Source organism: Perna viridis, chromosome 15 (assembly GCF_037379345.1).
Source record: "Perna viridis isolate PV_CMFRI_1.1 ecotype Kerala chromosome 15, ASM3737934v1, whole genome shotgun sequence".
Taxonomy (NCBI): Eukaryota; Metazoa; Mollusca; class Bivalvia; order Mytilida; family Mytilidae; genus Perna; species Perna viridis.
The window spans coordinates 15,082,928-15,106,321 of NC_142459.1; the positions used below are offsets into that span (position 1 = coordinate 15,082,928).

Sequence of the window (23,394 nt, forward strand, 5' to 3'; positions counted from 1 at the left end):
CCCGCCGAGAAAACATTTTGAATGCAAAATAATTCAAGAAATAGTCCAAAGTGTAATCAACGGAACCAAGGTAATAGCGGTAATCAAAAGAATGCAATCCAGGGACAAAGACCAGACATGGAAAACAGACATACACAACAAAGAACATAAAGTAATTAAAATCAAACATACAAAGTAACAAAAGTAAATGAGCAACTCGGACTCCACAAAAAACTGGGAGCATGCACCAGGTGCACCGGTAGCGTAAGTGTTCTCTGCTTTTCTAGAAACACCGCCGAGTTGCTCATAAAAAATCAAGTCCGGGGTATAATAAATCAAACCACAATCATTAACTTCACTTGTGTCGATGAAAGAATCATGCAAGCTCTTCTTTATTTTTGTAAATTATTAAACCCATTAAGAATTGGCTATGATAAAAATTTTGCCTATTGAAAAATTACATAATTTTTCCACGTGAATATTGTTTATCGTGCGAAGTGCAGTAAACAAAATATGCACATTGAAAATTTATATTATTTTTCAATAGGCAAACTTTTTATCATAGCCAATTCTCATAAATTAATTTAAAAACATATTTTTATCCTTAAACATGAGAAAAGTAGCTCTGAATTTATCTGAATAAGGGCGTGTCAATATTTTTTTATCCAATCAGATTACAGTATTTACCTTAAATTAATTTATTTACAGATGGAATTCAGTTTAAAAACACCCCTGAAATTGTTGTATCGAATAGCTGTAATATTAAAATTACAGAATTGTTTAAATGTAGGCAGTAATAAAAATGCATTCTGATAAAGTACGAATGTTCGTGGGGTACTGATTTTCGTTGTTTTTGTGGATAGCCCAAACTAAGAAAACAGGTTCCCAACGAAAAGGAGATTTCAATTGATGTGTATACTGAAAATCTCAAAACCACGAATTCAAGAATCCGCGAACTTGTATTTCATCACTAAACCACGAAAAGTAAATGTTCATGGTAACACAGGTAAAAGGTTCAAGGTAAACAAGACGTGTTTGCGATCTATTTATTATTTATGTTGAAGAACTATTATTCTTCTGTATCTTTAGATTTTGGTAAAACAAATATGAAATTTTGAAACATATGGTTCCTGTGTGTTTTTCGCACGGTTAGGACCGTTATAAACTATGCAAAAACACATGTTTTGGATAAACAAACAGATTAAATCTCAAAACAAGAAAATAAAAACGCATATCACAAATATGTCTGTCACCATATCTTACATATAAATAAGTTTGGTTTTCATAACGTTTTTGAAACATTTATGTACAAAAGAAGCAAAAAATATTTTCAATTTTGTAATGGTCCTGACGACAGTCTGTTTTTTTAAGCCTTCTCAATTCTGATAAACAACAAGTCTTACGCAGCTAAATCTTATAACCTTGACCTTATCTAAATACAGAACAGAATATTAGTTAAGTCACATTTACGAAAGCTTCAAGTGTAAATAAGTTTGAATTTCTAAAGTTGTTGAATTGGGATACTTCTCAGAAATACTACAAATGTTAAAGTCCGACCTGTCATCGGAAGTCACTTCATGTTGTACCTTGTTCAGCAATTACCTCTAAAGTGGTGATAAATCAACAGTATAATTACCAAATATTCACATGTACACGTTAAGTATGTAAGCCAATTTGCACCTATTCATGCATGTATGCAATTGACAAAAATGAGTGACAAGTTCGAACTTGAGTATTTAAAAAACGAAGAAACATTTTCTAATGAACGCATCTATGACTTATATATTAATATGAGGAATAGAATTTTGGAGAATGAAGAACAAAACAGAAGACGTTATATACACCTTCTAGTATCACAAATTATTATTGTGGCATTTTCTGTGGTACTGCTTGTAACAATTGGTGTGTATTTTTACAGGTATGTTCACCTTCTATGATATTATTGGTAATAATAGAATATCTTATTGAGCGGTGCGACCAAAGTACTTAAGTAGTCCCGAACTTTCATTTGTATTTGGTGAGTCGAAAATGTGTCTGGTGCGACGACAGATTAAAGATTATTTGAATGCGTCGTATGTTTCGATCTTGAGTCATACTTTATGTTTCTTTTCTTTGCTGTATAGAATATGTATGTATACATAATGCGATAAATACGTAGTAACGGCAGTTTTGAAGTAGAGACAAACAACTCACATAAAAGTAATTAAGCCCGATAGTGCGACGTACAATGTTTAATCAAGATATTCACAACTTACATTATTCAGTTTATCGACGACGTCACATTCGATTTGACGTAACGTTGTCGATTAAAAATGCCGATTTTGTGAAAATGATAAAATTTCCGATAACTTCCTCACCAATCTGTTCCAAGTTTGTTTCAGTATTAATGTTACCAATAATTTTGTTGTTCATCAACACTTAACATACATATGTCATTTTCAAATACGCTAGAAAGAAACCAAAATCTTGAAGCTTCTATAAAAAAGTCTACAGACAAATGTGTCACAAATACATGAACGGGAAAAAAATTTAAAAAAAAAAAACAATAATTGGTGACAAGGGATCAAGAGGAGATAAAGGGGAGGTTATGGAAAGGGGAGTGAATGGTAAAAAAGATCAAATAGGAAGTCAAGGAGAACAAGGAGAAAAAGGACTGAAAGGGGAAACGGGCTTCAAAGGAGATAAAGGACTTAAGGGAGATAAAAGCCTTCAAGGAGTAAAGGGGATCAGAGGAGAGAAAGGGGAGACTGGAAAAAGGGGGCCTGTAGGAGAACAAGGTATCTTGGGAAGGAAGGGATTAACTGGTGATAAAGGTTTATCCGGGGAAAAAGGACCGGTTTGAGAAAAGGGTGAAAAAGGAGATAAAGATCAAGAAGGTCAAGAAGGACCGCCAGGTATAACAAGAGTGTCGGGGGTTAAAGGAGCAGTTGGTACTAAAGGCCAACACGCAGACAAAGGTGAAAGGGGGGACAAAGGATCAGAGTGAAGGAACAAACAGGTAGCTTTTTACTATCCCTGTTTATAAATGTCAGACCTTCAATCCAATTACTACATAAGTTTTATGGTCGTCATCATGAACTCGTAGATCGTGCTGTAGTATCCATCTGCACCATGAGAATCGCGTTGTTCAGCATGACATAGTTTTTATTCCTTTCTTCTTCCATCTTCCCACAACGTGACATTTGATAAGCCTCACAGGCGAGTGTTTTGACAAAAGCAAAGGACACTTACACTACCGGTGCACCTGGTCCATATAGATCTAGTTTTTAGTGTGGACCGGGTGGCTTATTAAATTTTGTTATTTTGTACTTGTTAATTCGGTTATTTTATGTTCTTTATCGTGCGTGACTGTTTTTCATGTTTAGTCTATATCCATGGGATATATTAATTGGATTTCTACTGGAATCTTGATTCCCCTGATTACCCTTTAGAAACAAATACTCATCTGTGATTGAACCGAAAATATTTTTACGGAAATTTAAAAATGTCTAAAATATAAAAAAAAATGATGCACATACATGTAAAACTGTTTCTGCCTTTAATTTAAGTGATCCGTGATGAACTAGAACGTATGATATAAGGGTTTATAGACGCCAGCCGTTTTTGATTGAAAATGGTTGCATAAGCCAATTAGTAAACAAAACTTGACACTGACGTGTGTATTTGATATTTGGTGCTTTAATTAACCACTTAAGGAAACTACGCAATGGTCGAAAAAATGTTTGAAAATTGTAACTAATGTAATGTCAAACAAGTGTTTGAGAGGTATCAAATTTTACATGCAGTGTAATAAACTATTTCAAATGTCCTATACAACTATGGTATGTGTCCATTTATTGTCAGATGTTGTTTTTAAAATGACAGGCAACGTTTGTAATAAGATTTTATAATAAGAAGCCTTAAATCATGTTAACGACAATTCTATTTTATCGAGCAAAAGCATAGAAAAAGCGCATGATTTTGTCATGAAACAAAGTTTAAGCTGAACGTTAACCAAGTAGTGATTACTGCAGGTTCCAAAGGACAGCGAGGGGAAAAAGGGAGTGACAGTGAAGGTATATATATGAAAGAAAGTTGAATTCTTGGATACTTTGTAAATATATATAGTTTTTTTTCAAATACTAGGGTCATTTACGCCTATTTCAAACCAAATTATGGCAAATATTTTCAGAAATTGTTTTTTTACTGCCATACTTCACAATAACTTATTTAAGAAAATACATTTGTATTTTGAGGGAGCCAATCTACTTATATACCACATCTTCAATGATGAAAAGAAGATTATTTGACAAATTACTATAACTTTATAAAACCTTGGTATATGAATTGATTATTCCAACTATCTAAGCATTGAAATTATAAATCCAAATTTTACCCAGAAAATGGAAGTATGACACATAAATTTCTTAACAAAAACATTTACTGTAAATTTGTTGACTTTAATGCAAAGTCTTATTACTGACCTGTATAATCAAAATATTAGATAATTATAAGAAAAAGGCGTAAAATATCTATGAAATTTTTTAGGAACTGCATTTTTTGATTTTATTTATTGTGAATGCTTTACTCTAATCTTATTTCTGAATTTTGCTTTCAAAAAATAAAAGTATTGCAATGATACAGTATCTTTATGGGATAAACTTCCCATTTTATGGGGTATGGGGCAACAGGCATAGGAATGGAGGAATGAGGGATGGGGCAATGGGGCGTGGGTATGGAGCAGTGGGGAGTGGGGATGGGGCAATTGGGAATTGGGTATATTAAAGTGTTGCAATGATATTCTTTCCAAATTACAGTCTGTACTCTCTTGCAGCCATAAAAACATGTCACAGCAAATGGGTATATATAAGGGGCAGTTGTTATCTGTTCGAAAAGAAAAACAAACTTAGTTGGCATAGTGCCGAGGTAAGAATATTCCTTTATTATTTTTTTATGAAAACAAGACATCGGGGAAAAATGGACATTTTTAATCTAAGAAACATTCCTGATACCGAGACACACTCGAAAAATAGTTGTCAAAGTAAAATAAAATGATTGCAGAAAGTTGACTGATTACGAAACATTCAGTGGCATTTAAGATGTTCTCTGTATCTTCAAATAAAAAAGGATCTACATGTTCATTGAGTAATAAGTCAACTTAGAATCATAGATTTTAGAACATGTAATTATGTAGGTACACATGACTTTCCGAATAAGCTTACGGTCCGTCTACCGATCATTTTGTTTGCAGCCGTCGATCATTGATCAGTTGCAGATGGATCATCGATGCACCATACCGATATGTTTAACCTGTAATCGTCTGCCGTTTTACATCATGTTATTTCAAATTTAGATGACTAGAACATTCACAAATTATCACAACAAATTAGAGCCTTGATCAGATCGGTAACCAGTTATTGATACTTCAGGGATTAGTTCATATTAGGTCGTATTATTAGTTTTAGTTATCTTATGCACATCAGCCAATTTGAAATGTAAATCATAACTATATACCGACCTCACGATAGGCATCTAACATCCAATATCGTATGGCCAGTCATTTTTGTAGAATGCTAATTTTGGCTCATGCAAGTGTTTTGTCTGAAAACGCCATCATAAATTTCGCAAACTAGTAACTGCCAGCTTAAGTTATTATTGCATCAATTTGCCTCCACCAAATTCGTTTCGGCAGAAGTTTTCGTAAGTTTTTTGCCTCCTTCGCAAAATAATACACTCGTTGAAATATCCACCAACACGGTATTATATGTATGATGTTATAGTAAAGTTAATAACATTATTCTGTATTTTATAAATCACATTTTTCAGAACAAATGTAAACAAAATGGAGGTCATCTTGTAAAGGTGGATGATTTCATTGAAAAGTACTTTCTGAAAGTACTTTTAAACGGTGGAGTAAAAAAGCAATTTATACCCAAAACAAAAACATTTAGGACAACGTCTCCAAAAATCACATCTACTGTAAAGATATCTTTAAATTAAAAATAATCTGAAAAAGGAAGTAGTAACTTCTTCCCATTTTACGTTGAAATCTGACATAAATCTTTTCACCCATAATTCTCTCAAAGCAATTATCTAATCGATTGTTGAAATAGCAAAAAATGAATAAAACATTTTTGTAAATGTTTTAATATTTTAATATTAGTCGAAATATGTTACATGTCGAAAAAAAATTTGATAAAGGAAAAATGACCAGTAACTATACATGCCTAGATATTAACTTGAAAGGCCTGACCAGCCCTAGAAATGAGACACCAATAAATCGTTCACATCTATTAATATTACAATTTGAAAACAGGTATCATACTTCAAACACAAAATTATAAAAATGAAACAAGATATTTTAAAGATATGCACTTATCCTTGCTGCATAATACCTCGTCCATGCTCCCAGTTTTAAATGGAGTCCGAGTTGCTCATTTGCTTTTGTTACTTTGTATGTATGATTATAGTTACTTCATGTTCTTTGTTGTGTATGTCTGTTTTCCATGTCTGGTCTTTGTCCCTGGTTTACATTCTTTTGATTACCACTGTAATCTTGGTTCCCTTGATTATTCGTATAAAAGTTTGAAAAGTTGTGATTATGTTAGAAGTTATCGGCTATTTTATATTGTGAGTTACGGATGTATTATTCCGAAAGCTGAAGACTAATATAGTTTTGCATTAAAGTTTATGGTAAACTGGTGAACTCCACCTCAACATATGAGTTTAAATAACGGTTAAATTTTCTAATTTTAAATGCGTGTTGTCTAATACAAAAATTCCACTCATAGTAATAAAAAATCGATATGCTGTACTTGTTTTCTAAGGAGTAAACTCTCATCAGCAGCATTTCAACTAAATACATAGGAAGATCTTAATCCACAAATAAATTGTATATAAGACGTACACAAAACCACAGAAGCTTAATCCAGCCACGATGAAATCTTCCAAGTGCAACACATAGAATGAAGCTTCACTTCTTTTGGTCTTTTGAATTTTGTAAGTAATAATGAAGGTAAATTTAGGTTTATTTATTTATTCGAATACCTTATCCACCAGTTTTATTTGACAATTGTATATTTGTTGACACGATAAACTTATAATGCTTTTGTTAACCCTTTCAGAGCTTGACATGGGACATACTCACATGGGACTTCACGATACAGTAAAAGAAGGAAAATTTACTTGGATCAATGGTTCACCTTTGACCTTTCAGGACTGGAATAACGGCGAACCTAACAACTCAGGAGGACGCGAAGATTGCGTTCATTTCTATAAAAATTATAACGGTGTTTATTACAAATGGAACGATATGCCATGTACAATGGTATATGGTAATATCTGTGAAAAAAATGCCTAGAAATAAACAAAAAAATAATCACCCCTAATCGCAGGTTGTAAAAGTTCACCAAATACTGTGAAAGTACTTTAATTCGTGGATACCAATTTTCGTGGATCATGCAAAAACAATAGTCAGTTGAATCTTAAATTCGTGGTTTTCAGTATACACGACCATATTTCGTGGTTTAACCTACCCAAGAAAAGCACAAAAATTGGTACCCCACAAACTATAGCACTTTCACAGTAATACAGCTTTGTTTCTTGTTTTATTTGTTCTATCATTAAATAAAAAAAAGTAACATTTTTTTCTACGCATAACATCATTCATTTAAAGCTTGAGATTGCTCAAAGTTCAAACATTGGTATCACCAGTATCATTATATTACGTGAATTATAAACTCTACCACAAACATTGGTATCACCAGTATCATTATATTACGTGAATTATAAACTCTACCACAAACATTGGTATCACCAGTATCAATATATTACGTGAATTATAAACTCTACCACAAACATTGGTATCACCAGTATCATTATATTACGTGAATTATAAACTCTACCACAAACATTGGTATCACCAGTATCAATATATTACGTGAATTATAAACTCTACCACAAACATTGGTATCATCAGTATCATTATATTACGTGAATTATAAACTCTACCACAAACATTGGTATCACCAGTATCAATATATTACGTGAATTATAAACTCTACCATTGTCTTTTGTAAATTTAACTCGAAATCTTAACTTTCAGTTTCCCGAAATAATTTTGAAATTCTATCTGAAACATTGTCTGGTAAAACTTGTTTCTAATATATTGTACATTATATAACATGTGATTTAAATGTATTTACCAAATGCAGCAATTCATGCTCGTAATAAACAATTGCGTATTTTTTATGGTGTCTCAAGATATCACATTAGGTGATGAATATGTTGCTCAGTTTCTGTTTATTTGATATTTAAACATCACAAGTGTCCTTACAAACAGAGTTCTGTCTAGTTCACAACCGAAACTCTTACAAAACTCCTTTATTTACACATCCATGGAAGCATGGACTGGGGAGTTACTGTGATGCTGATTACACTACAAGTGGAATGAATCAAATGTAGTTCTCAAAAAATAACTATTTATAATGTCATAGTATAAAAATATGTATTTTTTATACTTAGGTCATTACACATGACAAGCTATGATCAGTTCAGGCTGATCTGTTCACTAATGTCTTCAGTACCAGTTCACATAAAACTCAGACACTGCCAATAGTAAAGTTATTAAATCAACACCATTTGAATAACAATGTGAACAAATCGTGCGACATTCTTAACATAACTGTATCTATATACGTATGAATTAAGGGTTTCAGGATGTGGACCTAGGGTAAGGGAGACAACTCTTAGAAATCATTGGAACGTTTGTATTCAGTATTTTATATCAATCTCTTGTAAGCATCAAAGTAACTTGGATTGACTTTATTCTGTTTCAAATGAAAGCTTGATAGGCGTTGATGATATTAAACGTGATAAAAACATATCACTGATTTCAATAGTTGTGTCCCTCACCCTAGGTCTACCTCCTTAAACGGCTACTTTGATGAGAAGCGACTAACTCAATCCTTAAGTTTCAGTTAATCACTGACAAATCATAACTTCAAGGATAACTTACATTTCTTTCCTTGCATTGCATATGGTAGAACCTCTCGGTGATGGATTTGGCTTCCTCTTTCGATAGATTTGGTTATGAGTACTTCTTGTATACAACTCATATTTTGATTACGATCTTCCTACATATTTGATTTTAATGTTGCTGAAAAGAGGTTACTTCTTGAAACACGTGCACAGCATATCGAAATTTACAATACATAACTGCTGTATTTTTGTACTTAATAAAATTAATATAAGGTGAAGGTATACACCTTCATCTGTATATAGACGAAATAAGACGTTTGGTAACAAAATATATTAACATCTTCATTCTATACATTTCACATTTAGTCAATAATTATTGTACCCGTGATTTGTACAATAATTCTCTAAAAAAATGGAGGATACTGTTTAGATTGATATGAGTAAAGTACAGCCTACAGCTCAGTGTCGCACTTATTCATTTTTTCTCAAATTAATTAAATCATTGAAAAGAAGGATGGTAACTGAAAGGAGCGACATAGGATATGTAAACGGTTGTCTATTAAAACAATAATTAAGCATACCGAATCAAGATACTGTAAATGACTTTTTTGTTATTTTGTCTTTGTTTATGAACTGAACATTTTAAATTTTAATCAAATAAAAGCCTACTTTCACTTTATATTCCCTTCCCTGACCGTTTCTGTGAACCTATCTGATACCCCTTCCAGTTGGCTGGACACATATCGTTAGCGTCACATGTGATGCTCAGAATTACCGGATTATTCTCACTTGCAATATGGAGAATACCGCTGGTGTAGCAGGTCATGCCCCCCCTTCCGGAGCACATGATATCACTCTCGGTGGGTGTTTATACTTTTAGTGCTCCAGTTTTTTGTGTGACGTCTTCTTTTCCTTATCGTCAGATTTTATGTGTAATCTTTTTTATTCGGTGTGCTACATTTTGATATAGATTGTCTCTGTATAGATTGAAAAACTATGCTTCCATTATCCTATTCTTTCGGCGACTAAAGATGGAGTTTTCTTGAAAGGAAAAAACTACGAAGTCTGAACTTTCTTATCGACAGTTTTGAGCGTTGGATTTTTTTTTTCTCGACTTATTTTGTATTATCCAGTAAGGGGATTTTGCACTACAACTATTTAATGGTGCGCAGTAAAATAATGCCAAACATTATCGTAAGACATAAATATAGTGACAATATGTACGTGTCTGCATATGCTTCAGGGTTCATATGTATAATCAAATTTATCACGAAATTCATCCTCGTCATGAACCTCCGAGTTACAGGTTTTTGTTTGAGAATCCCTGGTTGAAATTTTAACATTTTATTTCAACCATATAAAGTGCAAAAATTACCCTCCAACCCCCCCCCCCAAAAAAAAAAAAAAAAATGTATGATTTTTGTATGTACGAAGAGTATATCTCAAAACTTTCAGGCATTTCGCCAAAACGTAAGGTACTTTGATACTTTACATGTTTCTCCATGCATAAAACAGCCCGGAAACTAGAAAAATAAAGTCCTGAAAACCATTCCGTTTATAATATTTAGTACATTAATAGTTTTTTCATGTGTAAGTTTGCAACTTTAAACCCTTTTTTCAAGGCTAATATTGCAGATCGAATCTAGAATGTTTTGTATATATTTTATTTGCTATTCAGTACCGAATATTTATATTTACATTGTAATTTTCTATGATGTTTTATTTTCTCATAATCATTAAATATACACTAGAAAACAACCAATTTTAGGTGCAATTTTGTTCAGTTATTAAAAAGTCGACTATTGTCGGAAAAAGTTATTTTTCACATTTGTGAAATATTTACATGCTACTTGTTTTCCGTTACTACAACGCACGATTTTATTGAAATGACTTATCAAAGTGTATCGTGGTCGATTGGTCTTTGATCCCTCTTGTACTTAATGCAAAATAACACAAAACTTTACCATTTTCAGTAAGAAAAGAATGATATTAAAAAAACTACAAAGATTTATTTTTCAATTGACATAAAATATGGTCGTATATCCTCTAGGCCAAATAATGTACTAGAAATCCTCATCCGTCCGCTGTCAAATTTATCCTTTGAATGGATATGTTTAATTTTGGCTAGAATTTTGGTTTCCTTGATTCATTTAATATATTATCTTCAAACATTTTGTCAAAATAAATTAAAAATGTCATAATCCATAGCAATTAATAATATAGATTTGACAAATAAACTCTTTATATTAGTTTTCCACAGACAAATGTGAATGGTTTTGAGCAAGGCATATCATTCCATGTATAATTATTCGAACCATGGAAGTGAACGCAGTCTTTATTCACACTTGCGTTGTTTGGTTCGTTATTGGTCCAATCTGTGAAGGTCAAAGGTGAACCATCAGCCCATATAAAGTTACCCTCTTCTTCTTCGTCATGGAGTCCTAAGTACGTATGTTCCATGTTTAACACTGAAACAAATAACCAAACCACAGTGAAGCAAATACATTTCAAGGATCACTCCAGCTAAGGATCATGCAAAATGTGATTCATGGGTAAAAAGCCTACATATTTTTATTTTTTGATATTTTGTTTGAAATGTCATGGTGAACAGAAATTAACATGTGGTTTTTCATATCACCCGTGCTCTTATGAAATAAAAATTGTATAGAATGCAATTGTAGATTTCAAAAACTCTGTAAATGACGATCAAATACAATAGAATCTACTGGATTTTCGATGTTGATTATCTCTTAAGAGCAGGTAGATTTGAATGAATAGTTACACATTTCATAGTATAGACCCATAAAACAACTTAATTACAAAAAGAATATGTAGCCTTTTTTTAGGGTGTATCACATTTTTCAGATTTGCATGATTCTTGCAAAGACAGCTACTTAAGTGGTCACCCTTGAACATGGTGAACAATGTATAGTGCTTATGTATATGATAACCGACTATTGTCGTTTTCACAGATCTATTACGGTGACGTAAAGCTCCGAGATTAACTCTAGTTCTTGAGGTAAGCCCTTTATGAATTTTGTAAAATTTTAAAAATTCAGAAAAAATGAATGATTTGACACAACATTATCTGATTATTAAATTTCATTCGTTTTGAATAAAACCCAAGAGTTTCGATAGGCTTGTATGCAGCGATTAGTAAAATAGGAATCAAAAGACTGATACTGTGTAGAACTGTTTGTTGTCCACCGAAACATGTTTCAACGTCTCTTATTTTACATTTCTCTCAAACAAAATGTTAACCGCACCTTTGAATTTAATCAAACACCATGAAGTACATATATGATAAGAACAAATCGGATCAGGAGGCACAACAAAAAGGTATTGAAATGACCATATACACGCAGTTTACTTTAAAAGCTCTTCGGATAGTTTTTAACTCACTAAATATATCATCATTTGATTTAACTTCCTATTTTCTAGTAACCATGGCAACACTGCAAAATTATCAAGCTCTTCACAGAAAAAAAAAAAAAAAAAACCACACACACACGCGCTTTCAATGGACTCTCTCTAATGATTACTGTATTGATATTGATCTAGGTAAAGTAAAAAGAATTCCTCTTATTTTGAGATAAAAATGCAAATCCTCAGATAGTTAATTGGATTCTATACATGAGCTAATTACATTGCAATGATTATTTTTGATAAGGAAGTTCTTTAATTGTGATTTCAGGAAGCCACTTTCTCGTTTGTCGTCAACTTTCACAATGGATGCTTCTATCGAAGTACACTCGTTCTAAATGATATAAAAATAAAATAATATTAGAATAATTAATTGGTAAGAGTGAATAACCAATTGAATGTACTATCTATTATATAGATTTTTTTTCAGATTTCGATATCGAAATTTATTAACTGGGAACAATCGATAAAACGCTGCTATCTATAAAATAATATGTTCTATACACCCCAAATGATATTCATCAGTGACCTTATATTTCTGCAAGTAATTACTTATAGTGAGTCGAATTACTATGGATAATTTCACGTTTTGATAAGCATCGTTATTTGCAACTCATTCTTCAGAGATTTCATATGTAATATGCACATATTTAGAAGTAATATACTATGAATGAATGTTGAACATTAAGAAACTCAAGGAAAAGCTTTACAACTAGCACAAAGAACCATTACGTATTACTGTAAGAAAAACCGCATTGATAAATTAATTGATGATCGAATACTTATATAAGTTATAATATATTCATTTCATGTCCAGTTAAATACAGTTATATATTAGACGAAACAAGATATTTCACGCTATGTTAATATATAGCACACATCCCTAAACAGAAAAGTGGACAATCTCAATATTATTTAAAAAAAAGCTTTAATGCAAATTTTGAATTGTTATCATTGGAAGAGCCAGCATTTTTGAGACTTGACACTTTTACTATCAATAACATACCCTAGAAATATAAAATTCCGCTCTACATGTAATTGGTATTAGACAGAAATAAAATTGCTATGAATATAAATTCATTAAAATAGATCCACATTTTGAATCATTACTTTCACAATGAGCTGAAATAACAGCAACGTATTTTTTTTTACTTTCAAAAGTACTTTATACAAAAGTACTTTGAACAATAACAAGAAGTCCGTGAGCATCTTCGTAGGACATGAGTTTTTTTTGGGACGGATTGTAAAAGCAAAGGACGCTTACCCTACCGGAGCACCTGGTCCATGCTCCCAGTTTTTAATGGAGTCCGAGTTGCTCATTTACTTTTGTTACTTTGTATGTATGATTTTAGTTACTTTATGTTCTTTGTTGTATATGTCTGTTTTCCATGTCTGGTCATTGTCCCTGGATTACATTCGTTTGATTACCGCTATAACCTTGGTTCCCTTAATTACTCTTTCTAATTAGGATTTGTTTTCTGTGATGAAACCTTCAGGGTGAAATCAGTAATACTGCAAACTGAAAGTTCAAGTTTAACTTTAAAAGACATTATTGATTTTTTATATGGACTGATATTCAAATTACGGAACTGTTTTGATCAGATGAAAGCTATAAGTTGATGTATGACAGATATCGTAACTTAAAATATACTTCCAAATTCTTTTAGGCGAAATACAAAATTTAAAATCGATTCGATAAGTAGTAGCCGAAATAACTGGGGCGGTATTCAGAGGGACAAATAAGGACGGACGGGGTGTCTACAAACTACATTGTTCTAGCAACTATGTGAGAAGGAGTAAAATAAAACCAGACATAGCATGTTTCATAGCCATGCATCTTGTCCTATCGATAAACCAGTGCATCGTGCCAGTTAAGACTTTTATCTTTCTCAAACATATAACAGCTGCATTTATGATGCACCCACCCATTACCGCAAACAGGGGCGGATCCAGGATTTGAGTTTTTTTTATTTTTTTAATTTTGTTTTTTTTTTTTTTGGGGGGGGGGGTCGGAGGGGGGGGTGGGTAGCGTTAATTGGAATATATTCATTCTAAGTATGCTATTCAATGAGCATTGTATTATTGGCTTCATCAAAAATAAAGGTTCCAAATATTTGATTAAGTATCACTCCAGCTAAAAATCATGCAAAAAGTGATTCATGGTTGAAAAGCCTACATATTTTTCTTTTTTAAATATTTTGTTAAAAATGTTATAGTAAACAGAAATTAACATTAACCTTTTCTTATAACATGTGCTCTTTGGAGATAAAAATTGTATAGAATGCGCTGTAGAATTCAAAATCAAGCGAGATAAGTCTACATGTAAATGACACTAAATTACAATAGAAACTGTTGGATTTTCAATGTGGATTCTCTCCAAAGAGATGTCAGATGGAAATAATTCATAACTAAAACAAAAATAAAAATGTGTAGCCGTTTCAAGGTGTATCACATTTTACAGAATTTGCATGATTCTTACAAAGACTGTTTCTTAACTGGTAGTCTTGTCAACAAGGGGACTGTTCCGCTAAGTATATTCTAAAGGAGAATATTTTTTCAAGATCAAATAAAAATGGAACATTTTCGACTATGTCCACTAGAGACAGCTCAGTATTAAAGTCTTAAAATTAATTAAACATTTCAATCGAACATGCTTGTGTTTCAAAGTATTATTCATTCGGACTAAGCTGATAAAGTTTCATTTTGTTCAATACAGCAAATAGTGATTACCGCGTAAATATAATATATGAACCAAACTTTGTCAAGGATTTTCGGCATTTTGTTTCCTATACATGGTTGCGTTACAAAACTTTTTAAACAAGATTTTTCTCGGTTCCTGATTTTTTAAAGTAAACAACAAACTTTTAAAAAAGTATGTCATTTTTCACATCCAAAGAAAATAAATGAATTCATGTGCGGATGTACAGGAATGTTTTGAACGGTAAATCGGTTTTCGCGCCGGGTATTTAAAAGAAATTGTGCAGATATTTAATTATTGAGGATTGGGCAGTGACCACTAGAGACGTGTTTATTTGAAGTTTGATTGAATATGTCGAACGATGAAGGGTCCTTCAACAACGTGGTTGATAGAGATAAATTACAGCCAAATAACGCAGAAGAAATATCTAATGCTGACTTACTTTCATTGATGAAAACGTATATGAGGACAGAACTTTCTGGTATAAAACGTAATTTCGACGATACAACTAAAAGTCTTGAATGTAAGGTAAAGAAACCAGAAAACTTTATTTTAAATTCAAAGAAAACCAAGTGCAGTTTGAACTAAACTCGGATTTGATTGCAAATTTAAGTACCGTGTTGGTCTGTATTGATCACAGGCGCATTTCTAAGACAGCAAAGAAGAATGCGAGGAAAAGACCCACGGAAGCTCATAATGGTGGTAATTTTCAGCAAACTCAGCCCTTTCGTGGAGCCGGGGCCCTAGGCCCCGCAACTAAAACCGCTGGTAAGGAAAAGATTTGTGCTACAACTGCGGATTGTATGGACGCTGGGCTAAGGATTGTAGGAGCAAAAGGACCAACAGATTTACCAATACTAGAGGGACCTCTACATGAACATTCATCACAGTCTTTTGAGGTACAAGATTATGACACTTTAAGAACTTATTTTGAATATGAAGCTGGTACTTTTTCGATAAATGTAAAGGGTCGTTTAAGAAAGTCATTAGAATTTTGGAGAAATATCAACACTTCAACCTTTATTTTAGATTTTATTCAGTTTGGCTACAAAATTCCATTGTTAAATGAACCTGAATCTGTATTTTTACGTAATAACAAGTCTGCTTTAGATTACAAAGAATTTGTTGAAAAAGCTATTATGGATTTAGTTAATGCTAATCTAGTTTTACAGGTTTCGAACAGACCTCACGTAGTTAATCCTTTGAATGTTTCAATCAATAGTTCAGGTAAAGGTCGTTTAAGTTTACATCTTAGACATATAAACAAACAAATTATTCAGCACAAGGTCAAATTTGAGGACTGGAAGACGGCCAGTCAATATTTAACCAGTCATTGTTTCGGGTTTGTATTTGATCTCAAATCAGGATACCATCATATAGACATTTTCCCCAATCATCAAAAATATCTTGGGTTTTCTTGGATCTTTGATAAAGAAGTAAAATATTTTGTTTTTACTGTTTTGCCAGTTGGTTATCGTCACCTGGTTATATATTTACCAAGGTTGTACGCCCTTTAGTAACGCACTGTCGTAAATATTGCATTCGGGTGATTATTTAGATGATGGTTTAACTTTAGCTGACAATATACTTCTGTGTAAAGAGCACTCTGTCAGAGTTAAAAAAGATTTGATTTTGTCTGGTTTTGTACCTAACAAAGATAAATGCTTATGGACACCAGTTCAAGAGTTAGTGTGGCTTGGTTGTACATGGGATTTAATACACTGTACTTTAAGGTTACCAGAAAATTAACTAGATCATTTTTTGAACCTCATTGATACTATTGTACATTCATTAAAGAAGATTAAAGTGAGATTACCCCGGCAATAGGCAATGTTTCACAGATCATGACAAGACATCTTTTTTTCTTGCTCCACTTGGAGAGAAGTAAAGGCTAATGAGTTGTGTATAAAGAGTTTCTCTGATAAATTACAAGACAGTTCAGTAAGTTTTATACAGATAATCAAAATGCGCGGAGCATTATTAAGAAAGGTAGTAAAGTACCAGAGCTTCAGGCTCTAGCCCTGTTTATTTTTGAGACGTGTTTACACTTCAATATTTCAATTTTTGCACAATGGATTCCAAGATCAGAAAATGAAAAGGCTAATTCTTTGTTTAGAATTATGGATATTGATGATTGGGGGATTTCTTTTGAGTTTTTCAATTTTATTAGTTCAATTGGGGACCATTTACCATAGACAGATTTGCCAACATGAGCAATACTAAGCTCCCTAGATTTAACTCTTTATTTTGGAATCCTAAAACTAGTGGTATAGATGCTTTTTCTTGTGGTTGGCAGAATTAAAACAATTGGTTAGATCCTCCGGTTGCTTTAGCCACTCGCTGCGTTAGGCATTTAGTTGCATGCAAGGCAGTGGGAACACTGATCGTTCCCAGGTGGCCATCTTCTGCATTTAGGCCATTATTGTTTAGAGAGCATTTAGAGTATTTTCCATACGTTAAGGATAGAAGTAGATAGAATTCTGGTCCCAGGAGCAAACATTAATTCAATTAATGGAGCTTTTAAAGGAAAGATTCTTGCTGTTCGATTAGATGCCTCTGTTGCATAAGAATGACATTATATTTTGCAGTTAAAGGCTGTTGATACGAGCTACTGGGTGTTATGGATTGTCTTATTTATCCTGAATTTAGTTGGACTGCCAACTGAGCATGATTTCGGTAGTCACTGGACCTTTATTCTGTTTGGTTTGATTTGGTATGAATATTTTAACGTTAAGAGAAAAATTATTATTTTTAGGTTATTTTTAAATCTGGATTTTGGAATCGTAAAGATCAGTTGGTTCACCCAGAGTTAAGACTGTTATTCTAAAACCTGAAAACTACTGTTAAAAGTTCTAAAGTCAAAAACAGCGTTCAGAAATATGAAGGCGGTTTCAAGAGGTTTTTGGAGTGGGCCGAAAAATTTATAGAAATACCGTGTGTATTACCTTGTGATGAAATTTTTGTGGCACTTTATTTACAAAAGCTCGTTCAATCAGCTAATCGTTTGAGTGTAGTTGAATCTGCTTTTTATCGTATAAAATAGGCACATTCTTTAGCAGGGGTATCAAATCCATGTGATTCAGAAGTAGTTACTTCCATTGTTGAAGCAGCTAGGCGGACTTTAGGCCGTCCTATTAAGAAAAAAGAGCCCGTCATTACAGATATTATGAGTATTTCAATAAAGATGATCGCACTCTTAAGGACTTGCGTTTTTTGACTATGTTTTCTTTAGCTTTTTTTTCGGATTTTTGAGGTAAAATGAGTGGTGTAATATCAAAGCTAAGCATATATCATTTAATGATAATTTTGTCGAAATTTTCATTGCGAAAGGTAAGACTGATTGTTATAGAAAAGGTAATCATGTTTATATTGCTAAATTAGATAATTGTCATTGTCCCGTTTCTATTTTGCAGACTTATATAAAAGGAGCTAGAATAGATATTAGTTCGGATATGTATATATTTAGGCCTATAATTTTTTGAAATCCTGCAATTCCTTTGTTTTGAGGTAGAGCAACGTTAATTTATCATATACCAGGGCTAGTGAAATATTTCGTTCTGCGTTGTCAGCGCTAGGTTTCAATTCTTCTGATTTTGGTTTACACAGTTTTAGATCAGGCGGGGCTTCTACAGCAGCCCAAAACAATATCTCTGATCGTTTATTTAAAATGCACGGGCGTTGGAAATCAGAGAATGCCAAAGATGGTTATGTTTCAGAGGACATACAGAGTCGTTTCTCAGTGTCTAAACATTTAGGACTTTAGTATGTTAAGATAATTCTGTCGTTATTTCATTTTTAGTTTTTAATCTGCATTTTCGGTCTATACATGTGCTTTCTTTGTACTCGAAGTGGTCATTGCGCCTTTCAGTATCAAACTTTAGTTGTTTTTATTTATGCCAATATAAGTTTTCAGGTAGGGATATTTGAATGTACTCAAATATGCATACAGCGGTCAAAAAGGGCATTGGTTGAGCACATAAATATTTTATGTTCGTTTGAACAAAGTGAATTTAGAACATAATTACAGTACACAAAGGCTGCATCATGTCTTTCAGTAACGATACTGATCTGAATAGATTAGGTCACCTTACCTTCATCCGGACATCCCCGATCACCACAGCTTTAATGCCTAAACAAATATAAATGATAAATATCGAACAGTGTTTACTTAGGAAACCTCAAATACAACTTAATTTCATAGCAAATAAACTCATTTAAGCAAGCGTACAAATTCTAATTTGAACAATTTTTTTTCTTTTAGATTCCAATAGGTTTTTTTATCACATAACCACATAATCGAATTTATTGGTTCATTTAACATTACAAATGGAGACTCTTGCGTCTTTTATGTTAACAGTAAAATATACCTGAAAAAAATTTTCACGGAGAACAATCAAATATAATATCCGTGATTTTCTAATTTAAAATAAATGAAATAAAAATAAAATAAATAAATAAAATAAATAAATAAATAAACAAATATTCTAACATTCTAATAAACATTTATATTTAAAAATAATATGTCAGCAATGACGTGTCCATTTTTATTTTTTTCTATCTCGTTTGTGATATTTACATCCCTTTATCCTTTTCAATGATATCTACAGTAGAAGTTTTTAATCCAGATTTTGGAAATGGAAAAGGCGCTTTAGTTAATAGACTGCACATTTAGTTTGGTTCAGAACAAGCATTATTTTATTTGCATAACAACTTCATCTTACCCCAGCTTTAGTTGGTTTCGTGTTGTTCAGTTAGTTGTGTGCACATGCTTTCGTCGTTTTGTGTTGTGCAAAAAAAAAAAAAAACAAAAAAAAAAAGGTTTTGTTTTAACTTTGTGTTGGATACGGTTTGAGTCCATGGTAAATAGAGAAAGAGGGTACGGGGTGTGGAACGGAAAGTTAGTATCAATGTGAAGGAAATATTTCACATGTAACTACAGATCATTTAAACAATAAAAAAACATTGCAGAAATGAAAAAAATACAACATGCCAGCTGATATTGTTACAAAAGAAATAAGACAATGGTGGTCTATTTGGAATTTTTTTTCTGTGAGAATGGTATAAAGTGTCTACCTAACATCGTTACCAGCAAAAAAAATATAAAAAATGAACGCATTTGTACTGATGAAACTATTTCATAGTTCTACTAAAGAATTACGTAAACACAAAAAGTATTACCTTGCTTAAAGTCTCTGCTATCATAAAAAAAGGTTTTCCATAGCTTGTTTTATAATGATTGTCTCATTCTTCAAGTCTGATATCGCCATTGATTGGTCCGTAACGTTTTCATATTTTAAAGTCATGCGATCAATTTTTGAATAGTAAGGGTCATTTTCCTTCTTTTGTTTTTCAGCTTTTAGGGAATTGTGTTCTTGTAGTAACAAAATGTATTCCTGGCGCAAAACATCGTGTTGCTGTTTTAATTCCTGAAGCTGGATATCAAGTTCGTTGTAGTTATATCTATTAAGAGGTGTACTAGCCGTCATCGAACTATTTTCTAGAAGTTCCAAACGTGCATTTAAGTGAAACATTTCTATCTGTTGAGTGTTCAGGATTTGTTCAAGATTACGCCTTGCAATGCGCTCCTCCAAAACATATTCAAGCAGAATATCATATTGATAATAACCTATCGAGTCTGTAAGAAGAGTTTCTTTTGTCACAGCGTAATTGAAACCGAACGAAAAAAATGCGCATAAATTCAATAGAATCAACTCTACGTGCATTTTGTCAGTAAATTGCTTGACCAAAATGCATGCGCAATGATGACAGTTTTGTAAATGTTTTTAAAGAAGGAAGTTCACATAATCGTTTTTCAACAATGCCCAAGTAGACTTTTCTCACGCATTATGCATGACGACAAAAGTATAGCTATTTCTAAATCCAGGTAGCTCTACTTCTGTTTTTTTCACATGTTCTCGTTAACAAGGTATTTAATTAAAAATGGCACAAAGATATAAGTAGTTCAACACTTTTATGCAGTTTTAAGAGTTATCCAAAAATATGCTATAAAATTACTGTTTTTATTCCACGAATCTCCCCTGCTTGGTTCTTATTAGTGCTTTGCACCCGGAAAAGCAACCAATCGGAATTGGCTGGACGATACTCGCTAAATACGAAGGTGTACTCAAAACCCTGACTTGGGAGGATAGTATTTTCTCTAATGAAAATTTAAGACAAGTCAAAATATTGGAAATGACAGAAATTATCGATGTAGAAATGACGATAATTGGCGAGATAAAAGTGAATGCAATCCGCATGTCCGCTTCCGTTGTTAGGAACGTTCATCTTCAAGCCATAAGAATATTGAGCCATCGGTCCATACAAAATTCCTTTCTTGTACTGTGTCGTGCAGTGCCATGCTAGTATATCCTATGTCTAGCGCTGAAAATATTTACATTAACCCTATAGAAGCCTGGTCATGCAAAAACAAGAGAAATCTTGATATTGGCAACCTACAGCTAATTTTATGCTACACTTTTTTATTGTTTTGTTTTGTTTATTTTTCATTAACACCGATCGGTATGCACTTTGCGATTCAAATGGTTCAAAACAAAATAACGTTTTTATAATGAACAAATTCTTAAGATTTAAATTCGAATCCATTCGAAATAAAAGAACAAGGAATGCTTTAATGTTTTAAATTATACGAAATTACATGGTTTGTGCTAGATTACATTTTTTATAAACGGTTCATAAGTGTAAAAGTAATGTTTATTGGTTTATAAAAAGCGTAACTCGCCGAAACCATGTTTTTGGTATAACTCGTTATATTTCTATAACATCAAAAACATTCCTTCAATAAATCCGAGTCCAAGTATTCAGCATTGGGTGGCCGCAAAAACATAAGTTAATCAGCATTATTAGAATGGCGATTTGTGGAAAGAAAGACGTTTATGACGTCACACTAGTTTCTCAACTGGTTACGTAATATACTACAATGTACATATAAAAAATCAGTTTACGTAGGGTACTAATCTACCAGAATGCTTGACATAAATAAATTCATATTTTAGAAGGGATGCCATATTAATAACAAAACTGCAATTATTTAGTGGTATGGTGACAAACGGAACAACTGCTTCACGTTATGATAAAGACAACAAATCTATGCTTGCAGCCATGATTCGTATGTGAGAGTAAATGAACAAACTGAAAAAGCATTATCTGAGCGTTTTAAAAGCATACAATTGTGAAACTATTGAATTTCATTGTTGTAAAGAAGTATTTAAGTGTTGTGGAATTATGAAAATATTGTGAAGTCTTGATAGCTATGAGAAAGGTATAATAGGTCTGGGTGGCTTTTGTACCATATATTTGTCATAAGTTTACATTGTACAATATCACAGACGTACATTCGATTCATCATTGACACCATTATAGGGTCATAATAATCAGTGACATCGATTCTTCAGATCGTCCTCACTGATTGTAAAATCAATTACAGGAGAGTACAACAGTGTTTGGGTCATAGCCCATATAACACTAAAAACCTACAGATACACAGGCAAATGTGCCACACATGAGAATCATATAGTTTGCATCATATGATTATCATATAAATCGAGCACCATATGATAATTATATGTTTCGGCAAACATATGATTATCGCATGGCAATCATTTGATAATCATATGTTGTTCACAAACATATGATTATCATATGTTTTAAGCCAAAAGTACCATATGACAGTCATATGATAATCATATGACGATAATATGCTTAATATCACATGATTGACATATGATTACATATGTGGCACATTTGACTGTGTACATGAGAAAATCAGCTAGCAATAGAGGTGATAAATGAAACAAAATTTTACGTACCAGAAACGTTCGTGTTCATTACTTTGCGCATAAGCAGAGTAAAGTAATTTAATCATTTAAAACAAATCATAAAAAGCATTTTCACATTATTCGTCCGGAAATTTGTTTTCACCTATCTTTTTTAGTACGAAATTGTGTCAAGTTTATATTTAATGCATTACAGGAGACACAATTGTCGCAAAACAATATAATTCGTTCATGTCTCCTACCTTTTTGCCCAAACATGAAGCCAGATAGAACAAAAAAAGAAAAAAAAATTAATAAAAAAAAAAAAAATTAAAAAAATAAATAAATAAATAAATAAAAAACGTGTGCGATTGATTTATAGTAAAAATAGACATGCACAGTCAAGTATGTCTAAAAAACTACTTGTATTTATCTATATATGTCTTAAAAGACTACGATAATAATATCCCTATGTACTGCTTTCTTTGTAAAACCAATGTGTATATTAAGACAACCTTTCAAATGTAACCATGATATTTTCTGTTGAAGGAGTAATCAAAGGAA

The 23,394-nt window shown here is 32.4% G+C and overlaps 1 protein-coding gene and 1 pseudogene across 1 annotated transcript; both read left to right on the forward strand.

The window, feature by feature from the left end:
- Positions 1-1,476: 1,476 nt before the first annotated feature.
- Positions 1,477-8,193, forward strand: LOC148597099 (uncharacterized). Its single transcript, XM_088562993.1, has 3 exons — positions 1,477-2,815; positions 4,776-4,818; positions 7,083-8,193. The coding sequence occupies exons 1-3, from the start codon at positions 2,567-2,569 to the stop codon at positions 7,316-7,318; spliced, it is 528 nt and encodes a 175-aa protein (XP_088419119.1). The 5' UTR covers positions 1,477-2,566; the 3' UTR covers positions 7,319-8,193.
- Positions 8,194-15,409: 7,216 nt separating this feature from the next.
- On the forward strand, positions 15,410-17,625 carry LOC148597100 (uncharacterized; annotated as a pseudogene).
- The last annotated feature ends 5,769 nt before the right edge of the window (positions 17,626-23,394 follow it).

Coding starts and splice junctions, on each gene's coding strand:
- LOC148597099 (XM_088562993.1), top strand. CDS start 2,567: ATGGAAAGGGGAGTGAATGGTAAAAAAGATCAAATAGGAAGTCAAGGA. Junction 2,816..4,775: donor TATCCGGGGAAAAAGGACCG/GTTTGAGAAAAG, acceptor TCCAAATTACAG/TCTGTACTCTCTTGCAGCCA. Junction 4,819..7,082: donor AAACATGTCACAGCAAATGG/GTATATATAAGG, acceptor TAACCCTTTCAG/AGCTTGACATGGGACATACT.